General features: G+C 57.6%; 1 protein-coding gene across 1 annotated transcript; it reads right to left on the bottom strand.

Moving 5' to 3' along the window:
* Positions 1-3,235: 3,235 nt before the first annotated feature.
* Positions 3,236-13,949, bottom strand: LOC102430888 (receptor-type tyrosine-protein phosphatase epsilon-like; the record flags this gene model as incomplete). Its single annotated transcript, XM_014468308.2, is given in 9 exon segments — positions 3,236-6,329; positions 6,602-6,737; positions 8,148-8,266; positions 8,268-8,315; positions 9,217-9,342; positions 11,517-11,651; positions 12,496-12,572; positions 13,360-13,453; positions 13,755-13,949. Coding segments are annotated over 9 exon segments (1,005 nt in total), but the record flags the coding sequence as incomplete, so codon positions are not given.
* Between the last annotated feature and the right edge of the window lie 208 nt (positions 13,950-14,157).

Here is a 14,157-nt window from a genome sequence, read left to right as displayed (position 1 = left end):
CTGTACGCTTCAACTTTGCCAATGCAGCCCTGAAGTCGACCTCTCCGGTCAGCCCTGTTCCGGTCAGCCCCGCCCCGGGCTCTAGCACTTGCATTGTAAATGCTTCTGTGTTTGTCTGTGTCCCCGTGAGGACCCCAAAGGCAGGGCCCTCGGGAAGCGATAGGAAGGGGTAAGGGAAGACTCCTGGTGCTTATAGATGTGTCTTCACGGTGTGGAGGCCTGTGTCGGTGCCCTGGGGTTGGGTGTCTGCACAGGGCAGGCTTGTCCGGGACTCCAGTCACTCAGGGAATAAACTCGACCTGGAGGATGGCCTGTGACCCCATCTTCAGGGCACAGCAGTCAGACAGACATCTCGGGGCCGACTGGTGGTGTGCCTTTTTCACGTGGTATTTGCCTAAACTAGGACTGCGCTCATCTGAGAAGGACCCATCCACCCTCCCATCGGCCAGGGGCTCGGTTCTCAGGCTGACACCGTCTTAGCTCCTTTGGTCAGGCTCCCAGATAAAACGACGGAGCCGAGCAGACCTGAGGTTCTCACATCAGCAGAACAGGTTAACGTTTTCTGAGCTTCTGCTGGCCCTGGGCCCACCTGTGCTTTTTCTGGCTGCACCTGTCAGCCTAGGGTGCTCTGCACCCACTGGGGACAGGAAGCAACATGAGCCGTCCTAACACAAGGCCATTTCTGACGGCAGCAGGCACCAGGGTCCTTCCCCGAGGGCCCGCGCTCTCATTGCGAGGCCGTACCTCCCAATGGAGGGCATACCTCCCAGTGGAGGCTGTACTGCCCAGTTGCAGGTCAAGTCCAGACTTCCTCCCGTTTCAGGCCTAGACGTGCATCTAACTGCTGGCATCTCTGTTTTTATGTTCCACTGTGTCCTGTCCCTGTGTGTCCCCTGGTCAGAAAATAGCACATCTTCCATCCATTCGCCTCCCCATTCACCCGCCTTGCCGGGCTGAGGAGAGGATGGAAGACGAGGTGGCTGTCCCCAAGTGTGCGTGTAAGGGCCGTGCCTGTCTGTGCCCTCCTGTCCTCTGTGTCTGGCGTGGAGCCAGGTTCATATAAAAATAAACTTTTGTTAATCAACTGAGGCGTCTGTCTCCATCTGTTGTGCTTTTGGCGCTGCCACCATGCAGTGGTGGGCGGAGTTCAGGGTTGCCTAAGGCCCTAAGGGAGGGAAGGTTGGGGAAGGCAGGGGGAGGGGGTTGGGGGAAGACAGGTTGAGCAGCTCACCTGTCAGGGCTGGTGACAGGTGAGCTGGCCTGGGAAGAAGAGTGGCATCGTGCAACAGAAAGGACAGCCCTAGCTGGTTTGGCTCAGTGGACAGAGCGTGGGCCTGCAGACTGAAGGGTCCCGGGTTCAATTCCGGTCAAGGGCACGTGCCCGGGTTGCAGGCCCAATCCCCAGTAGGGGGCGTGCAGGAAGCAGCTGATCAATGATTCTCTCACTGATGTTTCAATCTCTCCCTTTCCCTTCCTCTCTGAAATCAATAAAAATATTTTTTAAATAAAAAAAGGACAGTATTGGGCCTCATTAGAAAGGTGCTTGACTGGAGATGTGAGTCATAAATGTGAATTCAGGGAGGCCAAATTCAAGAAAATGAAAAATAACAGGACTTTTCTTTGATTAGGTTGTTCATGAAGTTCACATATAGAAAAATTTCAATTAGCTGTGTGCCTTGGGAATGGAATATACTGATTAATGAAAAAAACAGTAATTAACAAAACTCAAAAAATTAAACATGGAACTGCTAGTTGACCCAGTGATCCCACTTGTAGGAATCTATCCTAAGAAACCTGAAACACCATTCAGAAAGAATATATGCACCCCTATGTTCACTGCAGTATTATTTACAATAGCTAAGATCTGGAAACAGCCCAAGTGCCCATCAGCAGATGTGTGGATAAAAAAGCTGTGGGACATTTACACCCTGGAATACTACGCAGCTGTAAAAAGGATCTCTTACCCTTTGAGACACAATGGAGGGACCTGGAGAGTATTATGCCAAGTGAAATACGCCAGTCAGAAAAAGACAAGTATCACATGATTCACTCATGTGGAATCTAAATGATGAGCAAAACAGATCCAGAGACACAGCAGCATGGAACAGAGTAACGGGATGGAAGGTGGGGGTGGGTGGGCAGAGATTAATCAAATAACTAGGATGCATAAATGCATGGCCCAGGGACACAGTAGTGTGGTGACAGCCTGGGGCAGGGCGTGGGGGTGGAATGGAGGGTGACAATGGGGAAAAGGATATCTGTAATACTTTCAACAATAAAGATAAAAAACAACCCTTTCGGGTTTAATTCTGACCACAAATCCCACAGAAATAAATGAGCCCACTTTCCCCACTTCGTAAGCACAGCGTAGCCAGGGTTGTGGGTCTGGATGGGAAACACCCACTGCGCATCCTTCACTTCACACTGAGGGGGGGTCACAGTTGGGGGGATTAGGTAACCATCAACCAGGCTGAGGCTGAGAGCAGGCTGCAGGCAGAAGGCCTGCCCCCCACCCAGAGCAGGAGCGGGGGGCCACTGCCCTAGGGGACCCCTGTCACAGACAGGTGCAGGCAGACCCCGAGGAAGACCCAGGCACCCAGGGCCTAGGAGAGCCAACGGCACTTCGCTGCAGGTGCGTTTCACTGCAGGTGGCTTTGGAGAGGGGACTAACAGGTTTCAAATCATCTTAGCAAACATAAGGCTCATAAAATTTATTAAATACAGAGAATAAAAGCATATGCTTGGATCCCAAGTGGGCCTAAAATGCTGAAAGGAAGCTGAGGGAGGGAGGGAGGGAGGGAGGCGAGGTGGGCGGGTGGAGAGAGCTGGGCACAGTCAGAGCCATGAGGACGGCAAAGGGCTGCTGGTGGGGTTTTAGATTTTAGGAGGAAAAGCAACATCCAGGACTTTCTGAGTCCACCTGGCTGTGGACTTGATGCATCTGTCGTCACCCTTGTTGACCGAAACATCACTGCTCAGAGCTCAGATTCCTGCCTGGACGCCAGCAAAAGCTTGGGCTCCCTGACGGCGAGTTATGACGTGTTTCCTGCCTGTACCTCAGGCCTGAGGACCAGCTGAGCGCTGGGGCCAAGCCCTGGCCACCGTGGCCCCACGCCCACCGTGCCCCCACACCCCCCAGGCCCACCGTGCCCCCCACACCGGAGGGGTTGCTCCCAGCTAAGTCACAGAAGCCCCAAAACCAGTGGTCTATAAAGAACGAGACGCAGGCCGGAAGTCAAAGCAAAGGTTTATCCTTGCGTCGGAATGTTTCCCACCGTGCAATTTGCAGGTACAAAGACGTCAGCAACATTCAGTGGCATCAAAATCAGAACAAGAGCAAGTGATAAATGTAATAAAAGGAGGCAAGATGGGTGGAACCGGGGTACATACATAGAAAGATCGCACATGAATGAAACACGACGTAGTTACACAAAAGTGTCAGTAACCGGACGTTAAAAAAAATAACACGCGGGCATGTCTCCGGGTGCTGAAACGGATGCCAGGCTCATCGTAAAAGTTTTTAAAAACACATAAAAAATACCCTTCAGAACCCCGGCCTGCATTCCTCATGAGCACAAGGAGAGTAAGTGAGTCACACGGTGACCAAGCACACAGGTCAGAACCGGAGCCTTCCGGTCGGATTTGGCATTGAATTCAACTGCGTGCAACATAGGGAGACGCTGGGGGGACCCAGGTCGGGCGGCGCCTGTGTGCACAGGGGGCCTTCTGTGCCTGAAGGGGAAGAGCTCCCACGTAGCTGCACAGACAGGCGGTGAGTCCCGAGGGCTCCCCCAGACCCCTGCCGGGGCCAGCTGGCTGCATTCCAGGGCCCCCCAGGAAGGCAAGCGCGGGCTGCCCCCACCTGGGGAGGGTCTGTGCCCAAGGGACAGTGGCTTCTGCTTTGTTTCTGGGACTGGAAGGACCAACGGGGCACCCGGACACCTGGGGTGCACACCCGGAGGGCGCAAGGGGCGAGAGGACACACCCCTGGGGCACTTTCCCGAGGGCGCCCTGAGGGGGTCTGTCTCCTCCAGGAGGTGCCAGGGAGCCCATTGGAGGGCGTGGGGGATGCTGAGGACGGCTCCTCGATTTGGACCCAAATCCGCGCCCTTCCACGTGGGCCCCTCAAATAAGTGACAAGCAGCCGGCATCACAGGCAGCCGGCATCACAGGCAGCCGGCTCTAGTTCTAGGGTTGGTGCTGGGCAAAGCCCCTGCCTCTTCCCCTTCAATCAAAGGCAGGCTCTGGGCTTGGGATTTAGCAATGAGAACCAACGGGGCCAACCAGCCTGCCTTGCAGCGCTCCGTGCGTCTCCCTCCGGGGCCCTAGTTCGGGGTCCGGGGCGGGCGACATCGGTGTCATGTACACAGCCCAGGGCTGTGGCTGGCGGGCGGCATGGCAGCCCTCACCGAGTTGTGCTTTTGTCTTCCCAGCGGGGCACCTGTGCTGGCCCTTGGGTGGGGCTCAGGGGAGAGGCAGGAGCCTGGTTACCCGTGAGCCTGTGCGTAGAACCCGCCCAGCCCGCGGCCTGGGGCTCAGGCAGTGGACACAGCTGTGAGCTTGTGCTTAGAACCTGGCCCCACCCCGTCTGGGTACAGCCTGCTCACTGGCCACGGACACAGCTGTGGGCCTGCCCTCAGAACCTGGCCCAGCCCGGGTACAGCCTGCTCACTGGCCACGGACACAGCTGTGGGCCTGCCCTCAGAACCTGGCCCAGCCCGGGTACAGCCTGCTCACTGGCCACGGACACAGCTGTGGGCCTGCCCTCAGAACCTGGCCCAGCCCGGGTACAGCCTGCTCACTGGCCACGGACACAGCTGTGGGCCTGCCCTCAGAACCTGGCCCAGCCCGGTGCACGGTGCTCAGGCAATGAACACGGGAGAAACAGTGCAATCCGCTCCCAGGGGAAATGTCAAACGAGGCGTTGATATGTCTTTTAAAAAGCAACGGACGTACCAAAATGCACAGGTGAGCTGCTGTCCGTCAGTGAGACCAGGTGTCTGAGGTTGTGCTCGTCTGCTAGGCACGAACGGCCATAGAAAGACCGCTGCTACCAAATCAAACCTGTCTACCTTCATCCCTCCCCCCACCCCCTTCTATTTTACCCCATGAGCCGGTCCTGTCTGGCAGGGGGTCATGATCATCCAGTGTCCAAGGTCTCCCTAGTATTTCCATCCAAAAATAAGCTAGCCTTTCTCTTCTCCAATTAAACACTGCGGAGCGGGACTTTTAAAAAACGGTATAAATCTAGATTTTAGGGTTTCTTTTCTTACAAACAGTCTTAGTTTTTACAAGGGGCTTTTAAGTACCAAAACGCTTCTCAGAAAGTTTAAAGCATCGTTACCTGTGGTCCTGCTGCTCTTTCTACCAAGCGTGAGCTTCTGGCTCCCCTGGGTGCGGGGCTTGGGGCTTGACCTGAACTTTTGGGGGGGAAGTGGTTTGAGGTGGGGCCCCTGGGAGACCTGCCGCCCACGCTGGCAGCTGTGGCCAATGGGACCAGAGCAAGAAAGGCATTCATCTGCGTCAAACACGCAGAGGGACGGACAGCAGGGGGCGCTGTGGGGGTGCAGCTCGGAAGCCGTGGGCGAACCAGACCACCTGGGTCTTCTCCTGTCATCTGTCCCCGGTGGCACGGACACGGCCCGGGACACGGCCTGTGTTCCTCTCACTGTACAGTCACTAGCTGCAGACCTGTATCCAGGTTGCGCAGCCTTCTTGGATCTTTAAATTGTAACAGGGAAACCACGTGGGTGGGACCGAGGCCTTTACAAAACACATTCTTTATCGCGCAGCTTCAGGAACAGTTTGTCCTCAAAAAAATGCTGCGGCTCAGGGCCGTCCAAGCAGCCTTAACCAAGCGAATTCCCACCCGATTTCTGAGTCCCCGGCTGTTTTCTCCTGAACGCTGTGTTTAGCATCTTGTACACTTGGCACATTACGATTTTATAACATTTAGAGGTGCTGAGTGTGAGAAATTAAATGATATGGATCTACTGAGAAATTAAAACATTTACTGGTATTAGCGAAATATATACTTTATGGGACATCATCTGACCTTAATACATTATTCCAGTTTTTAAAAGGGGGCCTTGACGACATAGTAAGTTTATAGCGGGCGGCCTTGAAAGCATCACAAGATATATACAAAGACATTAGAAAGGGTATTAATGTCAACTATGAAATAAATTAACATGATTTTTTTTTTACAAAATATACTGACCATTAAATTAAAAAATATCTTAAGGCAGGAGTTTTCATTTGAAATTAGCATAATCAGAAAATATATCAATAAAATCTTGTACCACTTTGTAGCAGAATTCATACTGTTCCTGAAAGAGAAAACCAAGAAGACATTAACATATATTTTAAAAATACTGGAATAATTAGGAGAAGCATTCAGAAAGAAGACACAGGGAAGCCCAGGCATGAAAACCCTGCAGACCCTCAGCCCGCCGGCTCCCGTTACAGTTTAGCTTCCGGAGGAACCCGCTTCCCCACCTAGAAAAGGCCAGCGAGTCCTGGCCGCCCAGCGAGCCCCCGCCCGCCCAGCCAGTCCTGGCCGCCCAGCGAGGCCCCGCCCGCCCGCCCGGCCGCCCCTCACCTGGGTTTGCACCATGTGCGGCCTCTGGAGGCGGAGGCTCTTCACCGCCTGGAACACGTCCAGCAGCCCCTCCGCCTTCACGCGCTCCAGGATGTTGCTGAGGGCGATGAACGTACCGGTGCGCCCCGCGCCAGCGCTGCGGGGAGAGAGGCTTCAGGCAGGGGCCCCGCCACTTGGGGGTTGGGGGGGAGCGGGGGCAATGGGACAGCGCCCACCCCACGCATCGCTGCTGCAGCCCATGGGGAGGATGTGAGTGTGGCCTTTTTTTAAAAAAAAATACACTGAGTGGCCAGACTATGATGACCACCCCATCAGTACAATGAAGTGACTTAGTTATGCAAATAATAATAATAATAATAATAATAAAACCTTGAGAGTATTTGCTTAGGAAGTTTTCACTATTCAGTATTTTGGGAAGTGTCAATGAAGTACCGATGGGGTGCTCATCATAATCTGGCCACTCAGTGTATATTTTTATTGATTTCAGAGAGGAAGGGAGAGCGATGGAGAAGAAACATCAGTGATGAGAGAGAATCATGGATGGGCTGCCTCCTGCACACCCCCTACTGGGGATCGAGCCCGCAACCCGGGCATGTGCTCTCGATGGGACTCGAACCTGGGACCCTTCAGTCCGCAGGCCGGCGGTCCATCCGAACCGGCCAGGGCAGGGTGGCCTTCTAATGGCCACTGAGATGTAGCTCGGCTTTCCACCAGGAGGAGCAGCTGGGAGCTGGCACAAGGCCCGCCTCATGACAGAGGGACCGACATTTCCCAGGGACGGCAGACGGACACCTCCTGAGCGGGTCAGGGCTGTCCCGTGTTTCAGCTGCGGTCACCACTGCCCGTCTTCCTGGGGAAGACCCATGGCTCTCAGAGCGGGCCCCGGAACAGCAGCAGCGGAAGCAGCAGCGCCCTCCCAGGAACTTGTTAGAAATGCGAGCCCTCCCTGTCCAGGCCCGAGGAGGGGTGAGGTGGGCTGACCCGGGCCCCTACCCCCCGCAGGGACCTGTCCGCGTCTGCCCCGTGGGCCGCGTCACCTGCGTCTCTCTGGTGCCCGATTTGTTCTAAACTCAGCCCGGGCTTCCGAGGCAACACACGCAGGAACGCATTTCTAGTTTGACCTCTGCGGGCACCTGGGACCCCCAGACAGGGGCGTGTGCTCCCCTGAGGCCAGGCCAGGAGCGGCCCAGGCGCCTCCCAGGTGCACAGCCCTCGGCGGTGCTGGTGTCGGGGCACCTGCTCCCCTTCCAGCGCCCAGAGGACAGGGTGTGGAGGCCAGCACCCCAACGCAGAGCGCCTTGAAGTTCAGGAGCGGCTCTCTCTGAGCTGAGCTTGGGGGTTTCTTTGATGGCTTAGGAGGCCCGAGAAATGTGTGTTTGAATCGGTTCCTAACCCCTCCCACCAAGTGCATCCCGCACGGCTGATAAGGTGGCATTTGTGTAAAGTGACGTGTGCGCATGCAGGAGAGAAGGTGAAGATGCAGCCTGGAGACATTCCGCGCTGGGAGCCGGGCCGGTGTGGTGCGCGGCCAGCAGGGGGCGCTCACCTGCAGTGCACGGTGATGGGGTGGTTGCCCGTCTGCTGCTGCTGCTTCTGCACGGCCGCGATGAGGTCGATCATGCCCTTGCCCTCGGCCGGGATGCCCACCTCTGGCCAGCCGTGGAAAGTGGAACTGGCGGACTGCACGGGTCTGCTCCTCCTGGCGGGCCTGGGGCTGTGGGGAGGGCATCTCAGTGGTGCCGGCCAGCGCCCCTCGCTGCCCGGGGGGAGGCCCCAGGCCACCTGCCCTCGGGGACTCAGGCACCACTGGCCACCCTGAGGATTCGGTGGGGCTGTGTCCACTGTGGTCACCCGAGGGCAGGCTGGCCATGCTTCCTGCCAAGTGGGAAGCAGGACGTTCAAGGGGTGTCCCCGGAGCCCCTGGCAGCTGTGCCTGAGAGGCCAGGCCATCTCTCTCTCCAGAAGCCGGGGCCCGAGTGACCGTCAGGGCTGGGGGTGAGCAGTCTGTGGTCTAGTTTCTGGGTCGTGCCTGGGTGGAGGGAGCCAGTCTCCCCGGGAGCCTCTGCGGTGCTGGCTGCTTTGCGCTCGGAACCAGGTCCCACAGACGAGCCCCTCACTATGGCCGCCCCACAGAACTCCCCCTTAGACAGGAGCGGAGCCCAGGACCCCGTGGGACGGGGACGGTCAGGGACTCTGAAAAGGCACCTGCAGGGAGCCCTGGAGAGGCCTCTGGGGGTCACCCGTCCCCTTTATTCCTCCTGCCCCCAGTCACCATCCTTCCTCCTGAGTGGGGGTGGGCGCCCCGTCCCCCTTGTCCCTCAGCAAGGAGGCAGGTGACCTTGGAAGTCTGAATGTCATAGAGCTGCCCTGGACAACCTGGCCCCGTTCATCACGGGGGCTCTGACCTCCACGTGGGACTCCGACAGCCACGGGGGCACTGACAGCCACGGGGGCTCTGACCTCCACGTGGGGCTCCGACAGCCACGTGGGGCTCTGACCTCCACTTGGGGCTCCGACCTCCATGTACCTCCACGTGGGGCTCTGACCTCCACGTGGGGCTCTGACCTCCACGAGGGGCTCCGGAAAGGGCAGGAGGAGCCAGACAACCACAGTACCTGATTGCAGGTGACCAGGAAGTCGCGGACACTGATGGCTTCGGAAAGGGCATCGCTCTTTATTTCGATGGTTATGTCGCCGTGCGTCACGGAGCCCTCTGTCGGCCAATACTGGTAGCATTTGTCCTTGGGGGAGAAAATAGGATTTAAGTCTCCTAATGAATGGTGTGCTGCCAGGCGTTTTAGCTACATGATGCAGGATTGCTCTCAAACGGTTTAAAATATTCTTTTGAATTTTTATAATAATTTATTTGAGGAAGCAGAGGATATGCCTGGAAACAAGATCACAACATAAAGAGAAAAGTGTTTCTGTTGAACATGTTTTGTCTGGACAAGAAAATGGCATGAATCTGAACCTGAATGCCCACCAATGCCTGCTGGGCCAGGGAACAGGACAGAAGGGGCCTGATGGGAAGGAGAGATATTCGATACATGACGCTTGAAAAACGGGTTTTCCCTGAAGCTGGATTCCTGCTCGCAGCCAACCCGCACGGCCCATGTGGCTGCCTTCACATAAACAAACCCACCAAAATGCACCCCCCCCAGTGCTCACGGCAGGGGAAGGGGCACACGGCGTGCGGATGGCAGGCTGGTGAAGAGGAACACAGTGAAAGGAGGATGAATGAAGCCCAGCTTTAGGCGCCAGCACAGAAAATATCAAAGCATAATTCAGAGCCGAAACAGCAAGTCCCTGACGAACATGTGCTGAAATGATACCCTGTACAGACAGCAAGAAGCCAGCAAAACTGATCGGCAGGGTCTTTAGACGCACACACACACACACGTATGACAGGAAAGTTGTTTTTAGAGCAAAGACACTCCCACTGGATGGCTTTAATAAAAAAGACAGACAATAACAAGTGTTGGCAAGGATGGGGAGCACCGGGAACCCTCGCACACGGCTGGTGGGGATGTAAAATGAGGCAGCTGCTCCAGAAAGCCGCCTGGCGGGTCCCCAAAGGGTAACTCAGAGGGAGTTGCAACAGAGTTAGGACACGGCCCGGCTGTTCCCCCACCCCAGGACTCTGCTCGAGAGAAATGAACACGTGCGCCCAGGTAAAAACCTGGGGACAGTGGCAGAGGGGACAGTGGCAGGCGGACTTCCTCCCTGGGCTCCACCACAGGACCAGCCGGGGCGTCCACACAGCAGGGGCCAGAGGAGGGAGAGCAGCCCGGGCTCCCAGGACCAGGCCCCGGGCATGAATGTTCGTAACGTGACTCATAAGAGCCCAAGAGTGGAAACAGCTCAAACGTCCATCGACTGAGGAACGGACAAAGCCAGGCGGTCACAATCAACAGCACCTGCCAGTCAAAGGGACGAAGAGCTTCTTCGGCCACCACAGGCCGAACCTCGAAAACATGATGCGACGGGAAGGAACTCAAGCACGAAAGGCACGCGGTGAGGTTCCATTTACGTGAAACGTCCAGAGCGGGCCAAGCCAGAGAGTCAGGGAGCAGGTCTGCGGTGGCAGGGGCCACGGAGCGGGCGGGGTGGGGGGGATGGTTCATGGACTCGGGGTTGGTTTGGGGGTGATGAAAATGCTCTGAATTAGCGGTGAGCTTGCACAGGTCTGTGCATAGACTAAAGCCCACTGAACGGAAGCCTTTAACAAGATGAACTGTACGGTATGTGAACTGAGTCTCAATAAAGCCGGTTTTTAAACAGCAAAGAAATCGAAACACAAATTCGGGGTAGTGGCTACACCTTGGGGGGACACCTGGGTAGATGCACGTTATCGGCAAAAGTCTGGGTTTTCAGCTGGGTGGTGGGTTCAGAAGTCCTTATTATGTTATTAAATAAACACTAATCCAAGAAGGCCATGGATGGGTCTCTGGGAAAACGAAAATACAGCTCGTTCAACTTGAGCAGGACAATGCCAAGGGCATAGGTATCAACATCTATAGCTTTTTTTTTTTTTTTAACACCTATAGCTTTATGTCTTGATAAAAGTGAATACGTGTCTTTTTCTCCAATAAGTTGCGATCAAATTTGTATTTGTGGCAAACGCCAAATGGTGCAACTTCAAGGCAGGTTAAATAAAATCTAAGAACGAAAGCTGATGGGTGGTTATAGTTACCCCCCTCCCCCAAAGGAAGGAAGGAAGGAAGGAAGGAAGGAAGGAAGGAAGGAAGGAAGGAAGGGTGAAATGAGACCTTTTGCAGCGCCAACCTCTCTCAGTAGCTATGGCTGGACCTGCCCCTAAGAGCAGGTGGGACGTTTGCAATGAAGCACCTGCCACATGGGTGGGCAGCACCCGTGTGTGCAAGCCGCCTGGGGCCCGGGCGGGGCGGCGCCTGACCTGCTCTCGCTCCTGCACCTCCGTCAGCATCACGATGGTGTGGCACCGCCACTCCCACACCATCCTCCAGAAGTCCTCCACCGTGTGCGCCAGGGGCCCCTGCGTGGCGATGAAGTAGTCCTTCTGTCGGTAGCCCTGCCGATGGAGCAGAGGGGACAGTGGCAGGCGGACTTCCTCCCTGGGCTCCACCACAGGACCAGCCGGGGCGTCCGCACAGCAGGGGCCAGAGGAGGGAGAGCAGCCCGGGCTCCCAGGCCCAGGCCCCGGGCCAGCCCCAGGGCAGGACGCCCGCTCCCTCTGCGGACTGGACCTCTGAATGGCGCCCACGCCCCGCCACTCACGGCTTTAATGGGAAGGACAGACGGTAGTAAGAGCTGGGAGGGATGGGGAACCCTGGAGCCCTGGCACCTGCTGGCGGGAATGGAGGATGAGGCGGCGGAAAGGGGATGAGCCCTGCCACGCGCTGTGGCCACCTGGGGGCTCTGGCCCGACACGCTGCCAGGGGCTACGGTTAAGTTAGCATCGAGGTTGTGCAAAGAACCCGGGCGTAGGGTTAGAGGAAGTGGTCCACATCCCAGGTCCTCCACGCGGCCCGAGGGGCCTTCGGCACAGTTTTCCCTTCTGCAAGCAGACATCCCGGCCAGACTGGGCGCGAGCTGCCCGCCCACCGCGCTGTCCTGCACGAATGTGTCTGAGAAACCGAAGGAGCGAGACCAGAAGCACCAGGACAACCGGTGGTGACACAGGCGGGAAAGAGAAATCGCTCCACGTTTAAAGCAGAACGAAAAAACGCTGAGCTGTGGGGCAGTGCGCCCATCTCCTCTCTCCCCCCAGCTCATTGTTCACTCTTTCTAACAAGGAATTCCCGTGAAAGGTTTGGGTTTGGGGAGGCAGGCCCAGCCTCTCTGATGGTGGCGGCGAGTTCCTGTTGGGTCTGAGGAGGGGTCTCCCTCCGCAGCGCGGCCGGGGCGGCACTTACGTCGATGAAGGACGCGTTGATGTAGTCCGTGTACTCCTGGCCCCTTTTCATGGACAGGATCACGCGGTTGAAGTCATCTGCAGGGCGGCAAGTCCTTGGTGAGGGAGACGCCGTCCCGCCCGCCCGCCAGCTCCCCACGGAAAACTCACTAACAAAGTGGCTGCCAGCCGACCCCTGAGAGGGTTGACTATCGAACAGGTGGGTGAACGGGGCCCCAGGAGGGGGTGTCGTCAGGAAAACAACCCAGCGATGGGTTTCATGCGTCATGGACGGAGAGAATTCACATCAAACTATGAGCCTGGACAGTCGCCACGCACTTCCTGCACAGGGTGGCCTCTAGCAAGTCTGTCTGCACCTGCTGGTGTCCGGGCCGGGTCCCAGGGAGGTGTCTGAAGGACGGACACTCCCTCTGCTCAAGGCGGCCCGGCCTCTAGGTCCCCCCCGATCACTGAGGTCCATTCCTCGGCCCGCCCTCACCCAAGACCGGGCAGGCCAGCATCTGGCCCTTTCCCTGGAAGGTCTCCGCTGAGCTCCTCAGGTCTGTGGCCTGGCCTGGGGGGCCAGCACTCCTGCTCTGGGTAACGGGGTGCCAGGCCTCGCCCAGGCTGGGGGAAGACCCATGGAATGCAGAACCGGGAGGCCTGAGTCATGCCCCTCCCCCAGCTCTGCGCCCACGTCTGTCCCGGGCACACAGGCCTGTCAGTGGGCGTTCTCTTCCTGGTGGGGGCGGGGAGCCCTAGGCCAAGGGGGGGCCTCGCCCTGGACCCTGGGTAGCAGAGGTGGGTGATCGTGAACCCTCAGGGCCTGAAGCCTCAGGGACCACCCGCCCCCCACCCCACCCCGCCCGGGGGCCCGGCTGCATACACGGGATGATCTGGATGACTCGGGCCTTCTTCATGTTCGCCGGCAGGTTGCCCGTCCGCATGTTCTCCTTCATGATCCGGACATTCGTCAATTTCTGCAGCCGCAAAGGACCCAGCCACGCGGTTACACGCCAACGCTCCTGGCCCACCCTCAGCTTCCTGACACAGGGCACCAGGGCCCGCCTCCATCTCCAGACCCCTCCGGGGCCTCGGGCAGTAAATGTATGCGGGGCACTCTCCCTGCCCGCCCGGCCGCCGCCCCGCTCTGAGGGCCCCTCATTAGTCCTCCCGCGAGTCACGGAGGGCCACCCTCCCTCCCCACCCCCTCGCCTTCTCTGGGGTCATCGGGGAGGCAGCTTCCTGTACGCCGCCCCTCCCTGGAGCCGGGGCGCTCACCCTGAACTCCTCCTCCAGCCCGATCTTGTCGAAGTGGGTGGCGGTGCCCTGCAGCGTCTGCAGGTGCTTCTCCAGGGAGGCCACGTCCAGCTCCGTGTCCCCGTAGAGGTAGTACTCCAGCAGGGCCTGGTAGATGAACGTGTACTGCACCTGCGGACCAACGGGCGGCCTGGAGTCCCCCGCAGCCCCCACTCCGGGCACAGCAGGAGGTTGGGACAAAAGTGAGGTTCATGGCTGTTGACAGTGACCACTTAGGGCCTTGAGTAAAGATCACCTTACTGAGCAGGGTCCCCCCGGGCACTGTCCCCCACGCGCCTCCAGGGGACAGCCTGCGTCAGGGCTGCAGAGGCGGCTCGGTGGCTTTGTAAAGCTCAGACCAGAGACTGGGGTGGGGTGGGGTGTG

This window comes from Myotis lucifugus, unplaced genomic scaffold (assembly GCF_000147115.1).
Source record: "Myotis lucifugus unplaced genomic scaffold, Myoluc2.0 scaffold_447, whole genome shotgun sequence".
Taxonomy (NCBI): domain Eukaryota; kingdom Metazoa; phylum Chordata; class Mammalia; order Chiroptera; family Vespertilionidae; genus Myotis; species Myotis lucifugus.
Note: the sequence above shows the minus strand (reverse complement) of the source record. Positions and strands in the feature narration are given on the sequence as shown.